Genomic DNA, 12919 nt, shown 5'->3' on the forward strand with positions numbered 1-12919 from the left:
GGAACCGGCAGCCTTCAGCATTAGGAGCACGGAGCTCCAACTGCTTAAGCCACTGGGCCGGCCCAGGAAAACCATTTTTTAAGCAATAATTTATAGAGTTGTACAACCATCACTACAATCCAGTTACAGAACATTTCCATCAAGCTCAAAAGGTCCCTCCAGCCTGTTCGCAATCAATTCATCTCTCAGATTCAGCCACTGATCTGTTTTCTGTCTATAAATTTGCCTTTTCTGGACATTTCGTATATCAAATAGAATGATACAATATGTGGTCCTTTGCTTCTGGCTTCTTTCACTCAGTGTAGATTTTGAGGTTCATCCATGCTGTAGTATTACCAGTAATTTATTACTTTTTTTTGTAGCTGACTAATATCCCATTGTATGCATATGACACCTTTTGGGTATTTAATACCGATGAATAGATACTTGAATTTCCAGTTTTTGGCTATTTTGAATAATGGTGCTATGGACGTTCATGTAAGTACATACAAAGAGTATGTACGTGTGTTCCCATGTTTCTTAGGTAGATTCCTAGGAGTAGAATTGCTGGGTTGAATGGTTAGTTTATGTTTCACTTTTTAAGAAACTGCAAACTGTTTTAAAAAGTGGCTGTACCATTTTACATTCCCGATAGCAAAATACATGAGAATCTGTTTCCCCATATCTTTGTCAACACTTGTTGTCTATCTCTTTGATTATAGCCATCCTGGTAGGTGTGAGGTGGTATATCATTGTAGCTTTAATTTGCATTTCTCTAATGACTAATGATGTTGAGCATCTTTTTATGTGCTTACTAGCCATTCATGTATCTTATCTGGAAAAATATATATTCAAATATTTAAAAAAAAAAAAATATTTTGCCCATTTTTAACTGGGTTGTCCATTACTGATTCGTAAGCATTTTTTATTCTAAATGCAAAGTCCCTAACTGGATAGATGACTTGTAAATATTTACTCCCAATGTTTGACAAGTTTCTTGTTTTAATTTTCTTAGTTATGTCTTTTTTTTAACTTTTCTTTATTTAAGTGTGTTTTTCCAGGACCCATCAGCGCCAAGTCAAGTAGTTGTTTCAATCTAGTTGTGGAGGGCGCAGCTCACTGGTCCATGTGGGGATTGAACAGGCAACCCTGTTGTTAAAAGCTAGCGCTCCAACCAACTGAGCTAACCAGCTGCCCCAGTAATGTTTTTTGGAAGGCAAAAAATTTTAATTTTGATGAAGTCTAATTGACCAATTTTTTTCTTTTGTCACCTGTACTTTTGCTGTTGTATGTGAGATACAAGGTCATAAAGATTTTCTCCATTGGTTTCTTCTAGAAGTTTTATAGTTTCAGCTCTTATGTTTAGGTCTATGATCTATTTTGAATTAATTTTCATACATGGTGTCAGGTAAGGATCAAAATTCATCTTTAGGCATGTGGATATTCATTTGTCCCAGAACCATTTATTGAAAAGATTATCCTTTTCCCCTGCTGAATTGTCTTGGCATCTTTGTCAAAAATCAATTGACCAGAAATGTAAGGGTTCATATTTGGACTCTTGATTCTGTTCCACTGACCTATACATCTATTTTTTGTTTCTTTTTTTATTAAAAAAATTCAGATACAATTTATATACAGTAAAATTCACCCTCTTGAGTGTACCTTTCTGTGAGTTCTGACACACAGTTGTATATCCACCACCATCACCAAGATACACAACAGTGCATTACCTCCTACAAGTCCCTGTGACCCTCTCTCTCCACCCTGCCCCAACCCCAGATCTGCTTGTTTTAGTTCCACTCGGTCCAGAAAGCCCTAATGGAATCCTATACACTCAGTCCTCTGGCTTCCCTTTCTAAACTATCCTTCAACATCCAGAGTGATCTTTCCAAAATAAAGATCTGCCTATTCCTCTGTGCCTCTATTTAAACCCAGGTAGACCCTACAGGGTCTGGCCTCTGCCCACACGTAGTTCCTGCTGGTCTGGACAGACAGGATGGATGGCTCTTAAACCTGGTTCACAGAACAACCACCTGAGGGCTTGTCAATACCACACATTCCTGGGTCTTGGCCCCAGAAACAGATTCAGTAGGTAGGGAGGGGCACCTGGATCTGTTTTTTATATAAGCCTAGGGAGATGTAGAGGCTGGTGGTCACCGGCTACACTTTGAGAAACACAGCTGAGTCCAAAGCACTTGCCTTTCCCCACACTTTCCGCAGCCACTTCTCTGCCCCAGACAGCTTCCCCTCTGCTCAAATGTCACCTCAAGGGAGAAGTCATCTCTAACTCCCAGGGTGAGTCATTCTCCCAGCATCGTTTGTCACCTGTTGTTTCTTATTATTTGTATAATTCTTTGATTAGCATCAGTCTCCCGACTGGGCCACATGAGGACAAGGGCGTCGCCTGTTTTTGTTGCTTACCACTGGATCCCCAGTACCAAGCATGGGTTTGGCTTAGAATAGGTTCTTAACAAATATTGAATGAAGGAATGACTGAGTGAACTGTCTACTGTGCTTTCCATAAGCTACTCCATGGCCCAGGTGACCTGCCCCCTTCCCCACTTCTTTGCTTAGTCCACTCACACTGGTTTTTAAGAGGAAAATATAGTTTGGAGAACGTGGAGGCTTTCTCCACTGGAAAAGTGTCTGGAGCCACTTTTCATGGTCTCCCAGGGCAGATCTCTTATCACCCTATGGATTGTTTTGTTTACCCAACTATCACCCACTTCAGGCTGGGAGGTGGCCTCTGCTTTTGATCTCAGCCTCCCAGGTCCTCCCCTCCACACCCCAGTGTTTGCCTAGTGCAAAAGGAGAGAGCTAAAGTGAGCGCTCTAGGGGAGCACCCTGGCACCTGGCCAAAGCTTTCCCTACCAAGAGACCATGAATTACCCCTTCAATTTCAGGAGAAGCTAAGCCCCTGCATTTGGCTCAGGACATACCCTCCTTGCCTCTGAGGAGCCAAGATGCAACCCGGGCGGCCAGGCTGTGGCTGGAGGTCAAGGGGCAGGCCGTGTTGCCGGACACTCCTCTGATTGGCGGCCCCCTTTTGTAGAGCGCCCTTTGGCCCAGGGGGTGGGACCCAGAGCAGGCCCCCAGGCTTGGCCAATGAACACTCCAGGTTTGGGGGGGGGGGGCAAGGGGAAAAGTGGGCGGGGCCGTTTCTTCTCACCTCGCCCCCAGTCCCTCCCTCCCAGGCTGTGAGGTCTTAGCTCTTGAGGCTATTCAGTTCGACTGTCTCCGCCTCTCCCCTGGCACCTGCTGCCAGGCTAAGAAGGGTAAAAACAATCCCAGCCGGCGTAGAGTTTCAGGGAGTCCCCGCCCAGCCTAAGCTTCCTCCTCCCATGCCCCTCCTCCAGGCCCCACCCCCACCTGCCCAAGATAATTTTAGTTTCCTTGCGCCAGGAGCGGGTACACACTGGGCTCACCCTCCCCCCGCCCTCACTTCTACGTCCAAAGGCGGGACACCCTCCTACCACCTGTACAGAAGAGGGAGCGGATTTGAAATCAAGTCCAGGTGTCTGGGGTCCCTAGACTGTGCCGGACTTCGGACTCTGTGTCCTGCTACTCCTGCTGAGGTTTTTACAGGTAAGGGGACAGAGATCAGTCCCAGACGACAACCTGCACCCCGCCCCCCAGCCGCACCGGGGCCCCAGGCTGTGCCCGTCTCAGGGCCAGGAGCTGGCTGGCTGCCCAGGTGAGCGTCCGGGCGGCCAACTGGCTCCCTCTCCTGTTCCCCCCTCAGTGATGTCAGTCCAAGGGCGGGGGCAGGAGGGGGACAGGTAGTTAAGGGCCTGGCGTCTCCCTCCCCAAATCGGAGGCCCCAGCCAGGTGTTACCAACGCCCCGGGTCCAGGTAAGGACCAAAGCGGGCATTTCATTTTGGGAGGGTGGGGAACACCGTCAGGACCGGGGTCAATATGGGAAGATTCGGTCTCCTGCTGTGTTACTCCGGCGGCCTTTCTCTCTTTTCCTCTAGCCCCCCATCCCTCCCCTTCCTCACCGTCTGCCCTCAGCCTTTCCCTATTCTCATTTCCTGTCCTCTCCAACCGTTCCTTCCCTCTCTATACCCAACTTTCTCCCCCCCGCCCCCCGGATCAACTAGCACATGGGGACGGGGAAGTTCGATGTCAGATTCACTACTCCGGGAGACGCGGCTTTCCCGCTGAAACTAGCCCCTCCCCATCCCCATTCTCAGAAGACGAGCTAGGAAGGGGGTCCGAATACCGAGGAAGCTGCCCCGGCGTCACTCCCTTGCTCAGCCTGATTTTTACCTCAGTTTAAGTTTCCCCAAGTCTTTTACTAAAGACAGACATCTCTGCGGCGGGAGGGAGGGTCTCGTTTGGAGGGCAGTTAAAGAAGGATTCTCTACGTTGCTAGAGCTTCGTCTCTCCGGATTGTATCTGTGTTCAGGAACACAGGGTCCAGCTCTCGAATGGGAGAATGGGGGCGGGGAAGGCCCGGGGTCCCTCCTGGCTTCAGAACAAAGTGGGCTGGAAAGGCAGGAGACCTGGCTGCTGGGGTGGTCAGCCGCACAGCGCGACCTGGGGAGAGTGTGTGTGTTGGGGGGCAAAGGGGGGGAGATGGTCTGGTCTGTTTGAATAGGCTGGAGAAAGACCCAGGTCCCACTCTGGGTCTCCCTGGCACGTTGAGGATGGAGAATGCACCTGTCCGTGGTTGAAAGGTGTCCTAACCCCATTGCCACTCAAGAATGCCCCCTCTTGGTCTGCCTGTCATGGACTCTGCTCTCCCCTCTACCCCTGATACCCCCCCCGGGGGGACCCTCCACGAAGGCAAGCAGCCTGTAATGATTAACTCCACAGACACTCTAGCATTCTTACCAAATTAAACTTTAAAAGAGCTGCCCCCCCTTCTCCCACTGGGCTTTTTTTTCTGAGCGAGGGAGTAGGCGGGGCCTCAAAGTCCAGGTCCCTCCCCCCAACTCCGGGTCACATACGGGTTTCCCGCCTCCTTATCTGGGCCCTGCACCCTAAGAGCTCCCCCAAAAGTTGAGCCTTCCCCGCTACAATCAATCGCGACGGGGGCGGGGCATGGAGTTCTGGGCCAGACCCGGTCTTCCCCTCCACGTCCAGGGCCCCAGCCCAGGCGTCTGTCCTGCGAGCCCCTCCCCCCACCCTGGGAAGCACCGAACGTGGCCTTGTTTTCTGTCGGCCTTAAACACTGGGCCTTGCCACCCGCCCTTGGGGCCAGCCAGGTGGGGCAAGATTCAGGAAGTAAACAAGGAGGCAGGAGGCAGGCAGGGAGGGAAGGAAGGAAGGTGGGGCCGGAGCCGCGGGGGAAGGAGAGGCGGTGGGGAAAGCCGCTGCTTGGACTTGCACTGTTGAGGGGACAGATTGATTTTGGGGTTTGGCTTCTTCAGCAGAAGCGAATTTCTAAGGCCCCAGTTTGAAAGCTTCAGCTCTCTTGGGAAGGAGGCTTGTCCAGGCCCCACAGCTGGGACCCTGGTTCTCCCATTTCATCTCTTTAGTCCTGACTGTGCCACTCTTCTCTTTGTCTTAGAAGGGTCTGGAAGAGGCAGGGTGGAGGGATCTGAAGACCAAACCCAAGTTTGAGGCCATACTAATCTGCTTTAAATCTGCCCTCTCCCCTTCCAAACACTGCCCTGATTCCTCTTCCATCTGGGATGGCGGAGGACCCAGACAACCCCCCCCCCCCCATGGGCCTCTGGCTTCCTGAAGGGGTAGCCTCTGCAAACCCCCTCCCTAGTCCTTCCAATGAAGTCACCACGTCCGTTGACAGGAGAGAGTGGAAGCATTGTGTTTTGGTGTTGATGTACTGGTGTCTATCATGATCAATGGTGGGAATATCTTCCCCTTCCCAGCAGGATCCTGAGCCCCTCCCTTTGCTCTCCCTCCTGGACCTTTCCTTGTCTGCTTGTCTGTCCTCCTGGGTGTCTTGACTTTCTGCTCCTGCTCCTGGATTCCACCTCTTGCCAGGACACTAGGAGAATGTGTTAGGAGGGCCTTCATCCCCCAGGAGTGATGTGGATGAGTCTCGTGAGCTGGCTGAGTCCTGGGTGCTAGGGGTGGGCAGCAGCAGCAGAATGAAAGCCCGGGAGGCCCCAGACAGGAGAGGGAGCAATGCAAGCTTTCTTTGGGTGAGTGAGGGACGCCCCTGGGAGGATGGCTCCACTACTGATGGGCCTCTAAATCCAGGCCTGATTTTTCTTCGCTCTTGTCCGGGTGGGGGGGCTCCTGGGTTGGGTGGTGGTTACTGGACTGGGGACAGATTGCAGGTTCCACCTGGACTGGAGATGTGGAGGTAGGCCAAGAGTGAGGAGGAAGAGATGATGTCAAAGGAGCCTCAGGCCCTGTATCCTCCTCTTCCTCCTCCTCATCCCCTGCTGTGTTCCTTGCCCAGTGCCTTCCCTATTCCTTCCAGGCTGGTAGGTTGGGGGCGGGAGTGGAGGCGGTGTGGAGAGGCAGGGTTGTTTGTGTTTCTCTTAAGCCAGGAAGTTGTGCAGATGAGTCAAGGTTGAATGGAGAGCCCCAGGCAGTACCATCCCGCCCCACCCTGACTCAGCTGTCCCCCAAGTCCCCTCATACCCACACTTAAGGGTCAGGGTCGTGCCCCATTCTGGGGGGTCAATCCCAATGCCCCACGCAGCCTAACAACACAGCCCAGGGTCTGGAGAGCAGGCAGGGGCCTGGAACCGGTGACATCTCCCAGGTCCTCCCTGGTCTCAGCCCAGCCAAAGGGATCTTGGTTCCTGTGGGGAAGGGGCCTGCATTACCTCTAGCCCCAGTGGCATCTTTGCCCCATTTCTCCTATCCTTACTCATCCTGGGTACCCATGCAGCACCTGTGGGTGGGTGCTAAGACTGGGGAAGACCCTGGCCCTGCCTAGGAGAGCCGAGTGGGTTGATAAGACAGGTGCACAGTAATTGGCAAGGAAGCCCCAGTGCAGTGCCTTGGGAGCCTTTCCAACTGAATGTAGAAAATTCAGGAAGGCTTCTCAGAGATGGTAGGTGTGGCATTGGGGCTTCAAGAAAGTTGGGAAGGAGGAATGGCCTGGGGAGGGCACGCGGGTTTGGGGGCTGCTGGGGCAAGGGCCCCAGGCTAGCCCTCCCCATCCCACTGCAGCTGAACCTGCCCCCCTGGTACCTGTTCTTACTCACCTCCTCCCCTCAGCATCACTCAGCACTTGGGCAGGCGTTGCCACAACAGGCTCTGGCAACAAAGCACTGGAAGAACCTGGGGCAGAGCCCAGAGGAGTGAGTGCCCCACGCTCGGAGAGAGAGGAGTGGCCCTTTGCTCTGACACGGAGAGCTTGAGCCTCAGACACATCTGTGGGTCCTGGAATCTGTTGCTGTTGCCCAGCTTGTAGTTGGGGGACCCTCTTAGCTCTTGTCCTGGACAACTTGGGGCTAAAGGAAGAGAAGAGCACTGGACTAGGTGTCCCAACACTGGGTTCTTCTCCCTGGCTCACCTGTGATGGGAGCAAGACTGCTTCCTTCTCAGGGACTTGGTGCCCCCTTTTGTAAAATGGGCTAACTTTTCTTTTTCCAAAGTTTCCAGGGAAACTCCGGTTAGAAGGGAAACAATGAGGTACTGGGTAAACTCTGAGCGGCACCTGACATCTATGTGAAATCAGGAAGTCTGGGTCCTCTTGGCTCCTCTCCCCAAGACAAAGGCACAAGAGCAGGTTCATTCAGCCCCCTCTTCTCCTTCAGATGTCATGGAGTTGGGTCTGTCTCCACCTCATCGCAGCAGCTCCCCAGAAGACCTGTACCCAGCCCCTGGGACCCCTCCTGGGACTCCTCCACCTCCCGATACCCCTCTGCCTGGGGAGGTGAAGAGGTCTCAGCCTCTGCCTATTCCCACCAGCAGGTACAATGGGGTGCTGGGGCTGAGGAGGGCTGGCGGGGGGGGGGCCGGGGGGGCAGGAGGGCAGGCGGTCATACCTAGAAGCTTGCAGTCAACTCCTCCCCGCCCCACACAGGAAACTTCGAGAGGAGGAGCTGCGGACGACCTCTCTACCCTCCATCCCCAACCCTTTCCCCGAGCTCTGCAGTCCTTCTTCGCAGAGCCCCATTCTCGGGGGGCCCTCTAGTGCAAGGGGGCTGCTCCCTCGAGACGCCAGCTGCCCCCATGTGAGTTGTCCTGGGAAAGAGAAGGCAGGGATGTGGAGGTGTTGTGGGACGAGGTGGATATAGTGCTACTTCTGTGAAGGTGGGGGGATTTGATCAGGTGTCCCTGAGGGTATAGCAGATGGGGGAAGGGAAAGGACCACCCTTTGCCCTTCCTCAAGGAATCTGCAATTCCTGGGGTGCAGGTAGTAAAGGTGTACAGCGAAGATGGGGCCTGTCGGTCGGTGGAGGTGGCGGCAGGTGCCACGGCACGCTATGTATGTGAAATGTTGGTGCAGCGAGCTCACGCCCTCAGTGATGAGAACTGGGGGCTGGTGGAGTGCCACCCCCATCTAGCACTGGGTGAGTTGAGGTGCAGGGTCTGCCTGGACTGGGAGGACATGCTTCCCATTTGGGCTAGGGAGATGGCTCATCCGAGAGGCCTTGGCTGGTTTCCACTGACCCCTCTTTTTGCCCTTGATTCCAGAGCGGGGCTTGGAGGACCATGAGTCAGTGGTGGAAGTGCAGGCTGCCTGGCCTATCGGCGGAGACAGCCGCTTTGTTTTCCGAAAAAACTTCGCCAAGTATGAACTGTTCAAGAGCTCCCCAGTGAGTGCTGGGGGTGGGGGGGGAGCTCTGGGACACCCTGATGCCCTATCTGGACCCTCAGCCCCTGACTCCTGACTCCTTTCTCCCCCAGCACTCTCTGTTCCCAGAAAAGATGGTCTCCAGCTGTCTGGACACACACACGGGTGTATCCCATGAAGACCTCATCCAGGTGAAGGGACAGCCTCATTTCACAGCATAGTCGTAATTCCCTAGAATCCCCATTGCTTCTTGGCCCCTTCTTAGCTGGGTTTTGTGAGCCCAGCGCAGTCGTAAGTGATTGTGAACGCGTCATTTTCCCTGCTTGAGTGTCAGTTTCTTCGTCTGTTAAATGGGGACAGTAAATGCACGTGGAGAACCTCCTCTCATAAAAGGGGTTTTGTAAAGGCACTTGTGTGTGTGTGTGTGTGTCTATCTGTGTGTCCGTGCCCCCCCTCTAGGCCTCTCACCCTCTTCCTGCCCTCTTCTGGTCTTAGAACTTCCTGAATGCCGGCAGCTTCCCAGAGATCCAGGGCTTCCTGCAGCTGCGGGGGTCAGGACGCAAGCTTTGGAAACGCTTCTTCTGCTTCCTGCGCCGGTCTGGCCTCTATTACTCCACCAAGGGCACCTCCAAGGTGAGGTATTGAGGGCAACTCCCCAACCCCTAGGATGCCGCATCCTGCTCCTTCTAGGCATTGCCCTTTCCTGTTGGAAATCCTTGACCTTTCTCCCCTTGGGCTCTGAGACCCTCACTGCTTCTCTTTCCCGCCCAGCTTACCTGCCCAGGAGGTAGCAGTGGGAAATGCAGGTGAACTGAGTCTGAGTACTGGCTCTACTTCTATTTGCTATATGAACTGGGGCACTTCTGTGCCCCTCTCTGGGCCTGAAACCTCTGCAGCTGGCTTAGGGGGGCAGTAATCTGTGGATAGGGTTCACCTGTGCCAAGTCCTGCTCACCTGTGCTGTGCAGGATCCAAGGCACCTGCAGTACGTAGCAGACGTGAACGAATCCAACGTGTATGTGGTGACCCAGGGTCGCAAGCTGTACGGGATGCCCACAGACTTTGGCTTCTGTATCAAGGTGAAGACCCTGGCCTGGCTGGGAGGGAACAGGACCTGCTCTGTCCCCAGGATTCTACCTGGAGGTCCTGAGCTCCATTTGGGACACCCAGACTCCTCCCTGCATCATACCCTGCCCTATGGAGACTGGGAGACAGACATCTGGTCCTAAAGGCAGATATGGAACCAGCCAGTGTCCTCTCCCCACAGCCAAACAAGCTTCGAAATGGCCACAAGGGGCTTCGCGTTTTCTGCAGTGAGGATGAGCAGAGCCGCACATGCTGGTTAGCTGCCTTCCGCCTCTTCAAGGTGAGGCCTCTCACCTCTCACCAAAGGCCCTGCCTTTGGGGTCCTCAGCATGAGGGAGGAATGATAGATCTGCCCTCAGGAAGTCTCCAGAATGAGGGGGCATCACAGCCTTGCTCTCTTAGAATCCCTGGTTCAAGGCTGGAGTCGAAGCTCTGGCTTCAGAAAGCTCCTTATCCAGGGGCAGAGACACAACTCTGCTGCTGGGGGGCCTGGTCTGGAGGGTGTCACAGCCCAGAGCCTAGCACCTGCTTGACCTCAGGCCTGCTTTCTCTCTCCATCCCCTAGTATGGGGTGCAGCTGTATAAGAATTATCAGCAGGCACAGTCTCGCCATCTACGCCCATCCTGTGTGGGGTCCCCACCCCTGGTGAGTGTGCAGAAGGGCATTAGCTGGGGGTGGGTACCCAGGCCCCATCCCTGGGATACTTGGGCCCCATTCTGACCCCTCCACTTCCCATCCTATCCCATTTGCAGAGGAGTGTCTCGGATAATACCCTGGTGGCCATGGACTTCTCTGGCCATGCTGGGCGTGTCATTGAAAACCCCCGGGAGGCTCTGAGTGCAGCCCTGGAGGAGGCCCATGCCTGGAGGGTGAGGGGCCTGCACCCATCTGCATATTTGTACTGGGGACCTCTCTCCGTATGGGTTTCCATGGAGTGGGAGGACAAGGGGTGAGGGGAGGCCCTCAGCTGCACAAAGGCACAAAGGGGCTCTACATTCTTGAGGGGTGGTGTAACATCCCTGACACCCCCCACTGTGTCCCCCTCTGCTCTGCAGAAGAAGACGAACCACCGTTTCAGCCTGCCCACCCCATGCTCAGGAACAAGCCTCAGTGCAGGTGGGTGAGGGCCCAGCATCCCTGGGGGCTGTCATGGTTCTCTGAGCATTTCTGGTGGGGCTGGTTAGTATGGAGGTCCCATCTGTCTCCACTTCACCCCAGCCATCCACCGCACCCAACCCTGGTTCCATGGACGCATTTCCCGCGAGGAAAGCCAGCGACTCATCACACAGCAGGGCCTTGTAGATGGGTAAGGGGCAGGGCTGGGCAGGGCAGCAGGCCCAGGGGTAAGAGAGACCCTGGGGGAGGACGGCAGCCGTGTGTCCTCAGCTAATGTTGCCCTGTCTCCTGGCAGTCTGTTCCTGGTCCGAGAGAGTCAGCGGAACCCACAGGGCTTTGTCCTCTCTTTGTGCCACCTGCAGAAAGTCAAGCATTATCTCATTCTACCGGTGAGTAATCTGTCCCTTCCCAAGAGTCCTAGATTCCTGCAGTGGAGACGCAGGACTCCTAGTAGCCTGTCGTCCCCATCAGGCCCCTGCAGGAAGTGCCCTGCATCCTTGGTCCCCAGGTGTCTGGGGTCTCCTGCTCTCTCCTTTCTCCCTGCACAAGCAGTGGGGACCTTAGCCCTGGCCCAGGAGGGAGCCCTTCAAGTTCACATCCTTGCCTGACTACCTACCCCCTATGGCCATACCCCAGAGCGAGGAGGAGGGCCGCCTTTACTTCAGCATGGACGAGGGCCAGACTCGCTTCACCGACCTGCTGCAGCTCGTGGAGTTCCACCAGCTGAACCGCGGCATCCTGCCCTGCTTGCTGCGCCACTGCTGTACCTGCGTGGCCCTCTGACCACCGCAGACGCAGGCATGTGTCTCAGTCCCGTGCTCATAGGCCAGACTCGGAGGGTGCAGAGGGCGGGGACAGCATTGTGAATTATTGGAGGTTTCTCCACTCCAGTTTTCACCTCTGCTCCTTTGCCTCCCTGAGGCAGAAAGTACCCCCCACCCAGTCCAACCTCAACCCCTCTCCTCAAGGGAAGGCACTTGGGGTGGCCCTCTCCCCTTCAGGGAGCTTCTGGGCACTGCCCTGGGACAGGGCATTATAGGAGAAGTGGGGCAGCCCAGGGGATCTTTGCTCCACACTTTGTACAGACTGAGAGGCCAGTTGATCTGCTGTGTTTTATACTAGTGACAATAAAGATTATTTTTGGATACACCTATGAGTTCTGTCTGGCAAGATCTGGCTAGCTGGGGTAGAGAAGGGGAGCAGGACAGGTGGGCACCAGGTCTTGGTGAACGTGTCAGGTGGATAGAGGCCACGTACTGGCTAGCCTGGATGTTTCTGAGGGCAAGGGTGGTCTTGGTCATCTGAGAGTCTCCAGTACCCAGCGTGGATCCTGGTGCATAGAGGGTGCCCAATAATTGCTTGTTAAATGAATAAATGGACAAGGGACTGTCATCCAGGTGAGATTTCCTGATAGGGCCTAAAGCTACAGAGATAACTCTAATAGGGTCTGGGCATTGGAGATGAGTCAGGCAACATCCTTATGCTCTACTACAAGTCCTGGGCTAACTGGTGGAATAATGAGTCGCGACAACACACAGGTATGCCTGTACCACCACCATCCGGTCACACAACGGCTCCATTACAAGTCCCTGTGTCAACCCCTCTCCCTCCTCCCCAATGCCAGATCTGTTTTCTATCCTTCTAGTTCTGCCCCCTCCAGAAAGCATTTATGGAATCCTACAGCACTCAGCCCTCTGAGTCTGGCTGCCCTCTCCAGCCTATCCTTCAACATCCCACGTGATCTTTCCAAAATACAAATGCCTGCTCCCTGGTACTTCCACGTATGCCCAGATACACCCTGAAGGATCCAGCCTCTGCTCACTGCCCATGCCAGTCTTTGTTTTTGTCTTAAGACTTTTGTCTAATTTAACAGTTTTAGCTCTTATGTGATGGGAAGAGCTTTATAATAAATGTAGCAGATTGGCAACACCAGAACCTACTCCTCAATCTTCAAATCACAAAGAGGCCCTCCAGATGTGAACCTCAACTAGGCATTATTTTGGTGAAGAAATTAAGCCTAAACCTGATCACTTGTATCTAACTACTAGTTTATTGGAAATACAGGG

General features: G+C 53.9%; 1 protein-coding gene across 6 annotated transcripts; it reads left to right on the top strand.

Annotated features, from left to right (window-relative positions):
• Positions 1-3268: 3268 nt before the first annotated feature.
• GRB7 (growth factor receptor bound protein 7) lies at positions 3269-12008 on the top strand. 6 transcript variants are annotated; one of them, XM_081027136.1, is made up of 15 exons: positions 3269-3564; positions 7669-7825; positions 7938-8088; positions 8271-8427; positions 8552-8673; positions 8765-8842; positions 9147-9284; positions 9619-9729; positions 9918-10016; positions 10302-10382; positions 10490-10606; positions 10793-10853; positions 10956-11043; positions 11149-11242; positions 11490-12008. In XM_081027136.1, the coding sequence occupies exons 1-15, from the start codon at positions 3321-3323 to the stop codon at positions 11634-11636; spliced, it is 1845 nt and encodes a 614-aa protein (XP_080883262.1). In that variant the 5' UTR covers positions 3269-3320; the 3' UTR covers positions 11637-12008. The 6 variants fall into 6 exon arrangements, with proteins under 6 accessions (XP_080883262.1, XP_080883266.1, XP_080883264.1 ...); XM_081027138.1 differs by having other exon boundaries at positions 3458-3673; XM_081027137.1 differs by lacking the exon at positions 3269-3564 and adding an exon at positions 3735-3831.
• Positions 12009-12919: the final 911 nt, after the last annotated feature.

The sequence above is a fragment of the Rhinolophus hipposideros genome (genome assembly GCF_964194185.1).
Source record: "Rhinolophus hipposideros genome assembly, chromosome: 20".
NCBI lineage: Eukaryota > Metazoa > Chordata > Mammalia > Chiroptera > Rhinolophidae > Rhinolophus > Rhinolophus hipposideros.

Coding starts and splice junctions, on each gene's coding strand:
- GRB7 (XM_081027136.1), top strand. CDS start 3,321: ATGCCCCTCCTCCAGGCCCCACCCCCACCTGCCCAAGATAATTTTAGT. Junction 8,428..8,551: donor CCACCCCCATCTAGCACTGG/GTGAGTTGAGGT, acceptor CCTTGATTCCAG/AGCGGGGCTTGGAGGACCAT. Junction 9,730..9,917: donor ACTTTGGCTTCTGTATCAAG/GTGAAGACCCTG, acceptor CTCTCCCCACAG/CCAAACAAGCTTCGAAATGG.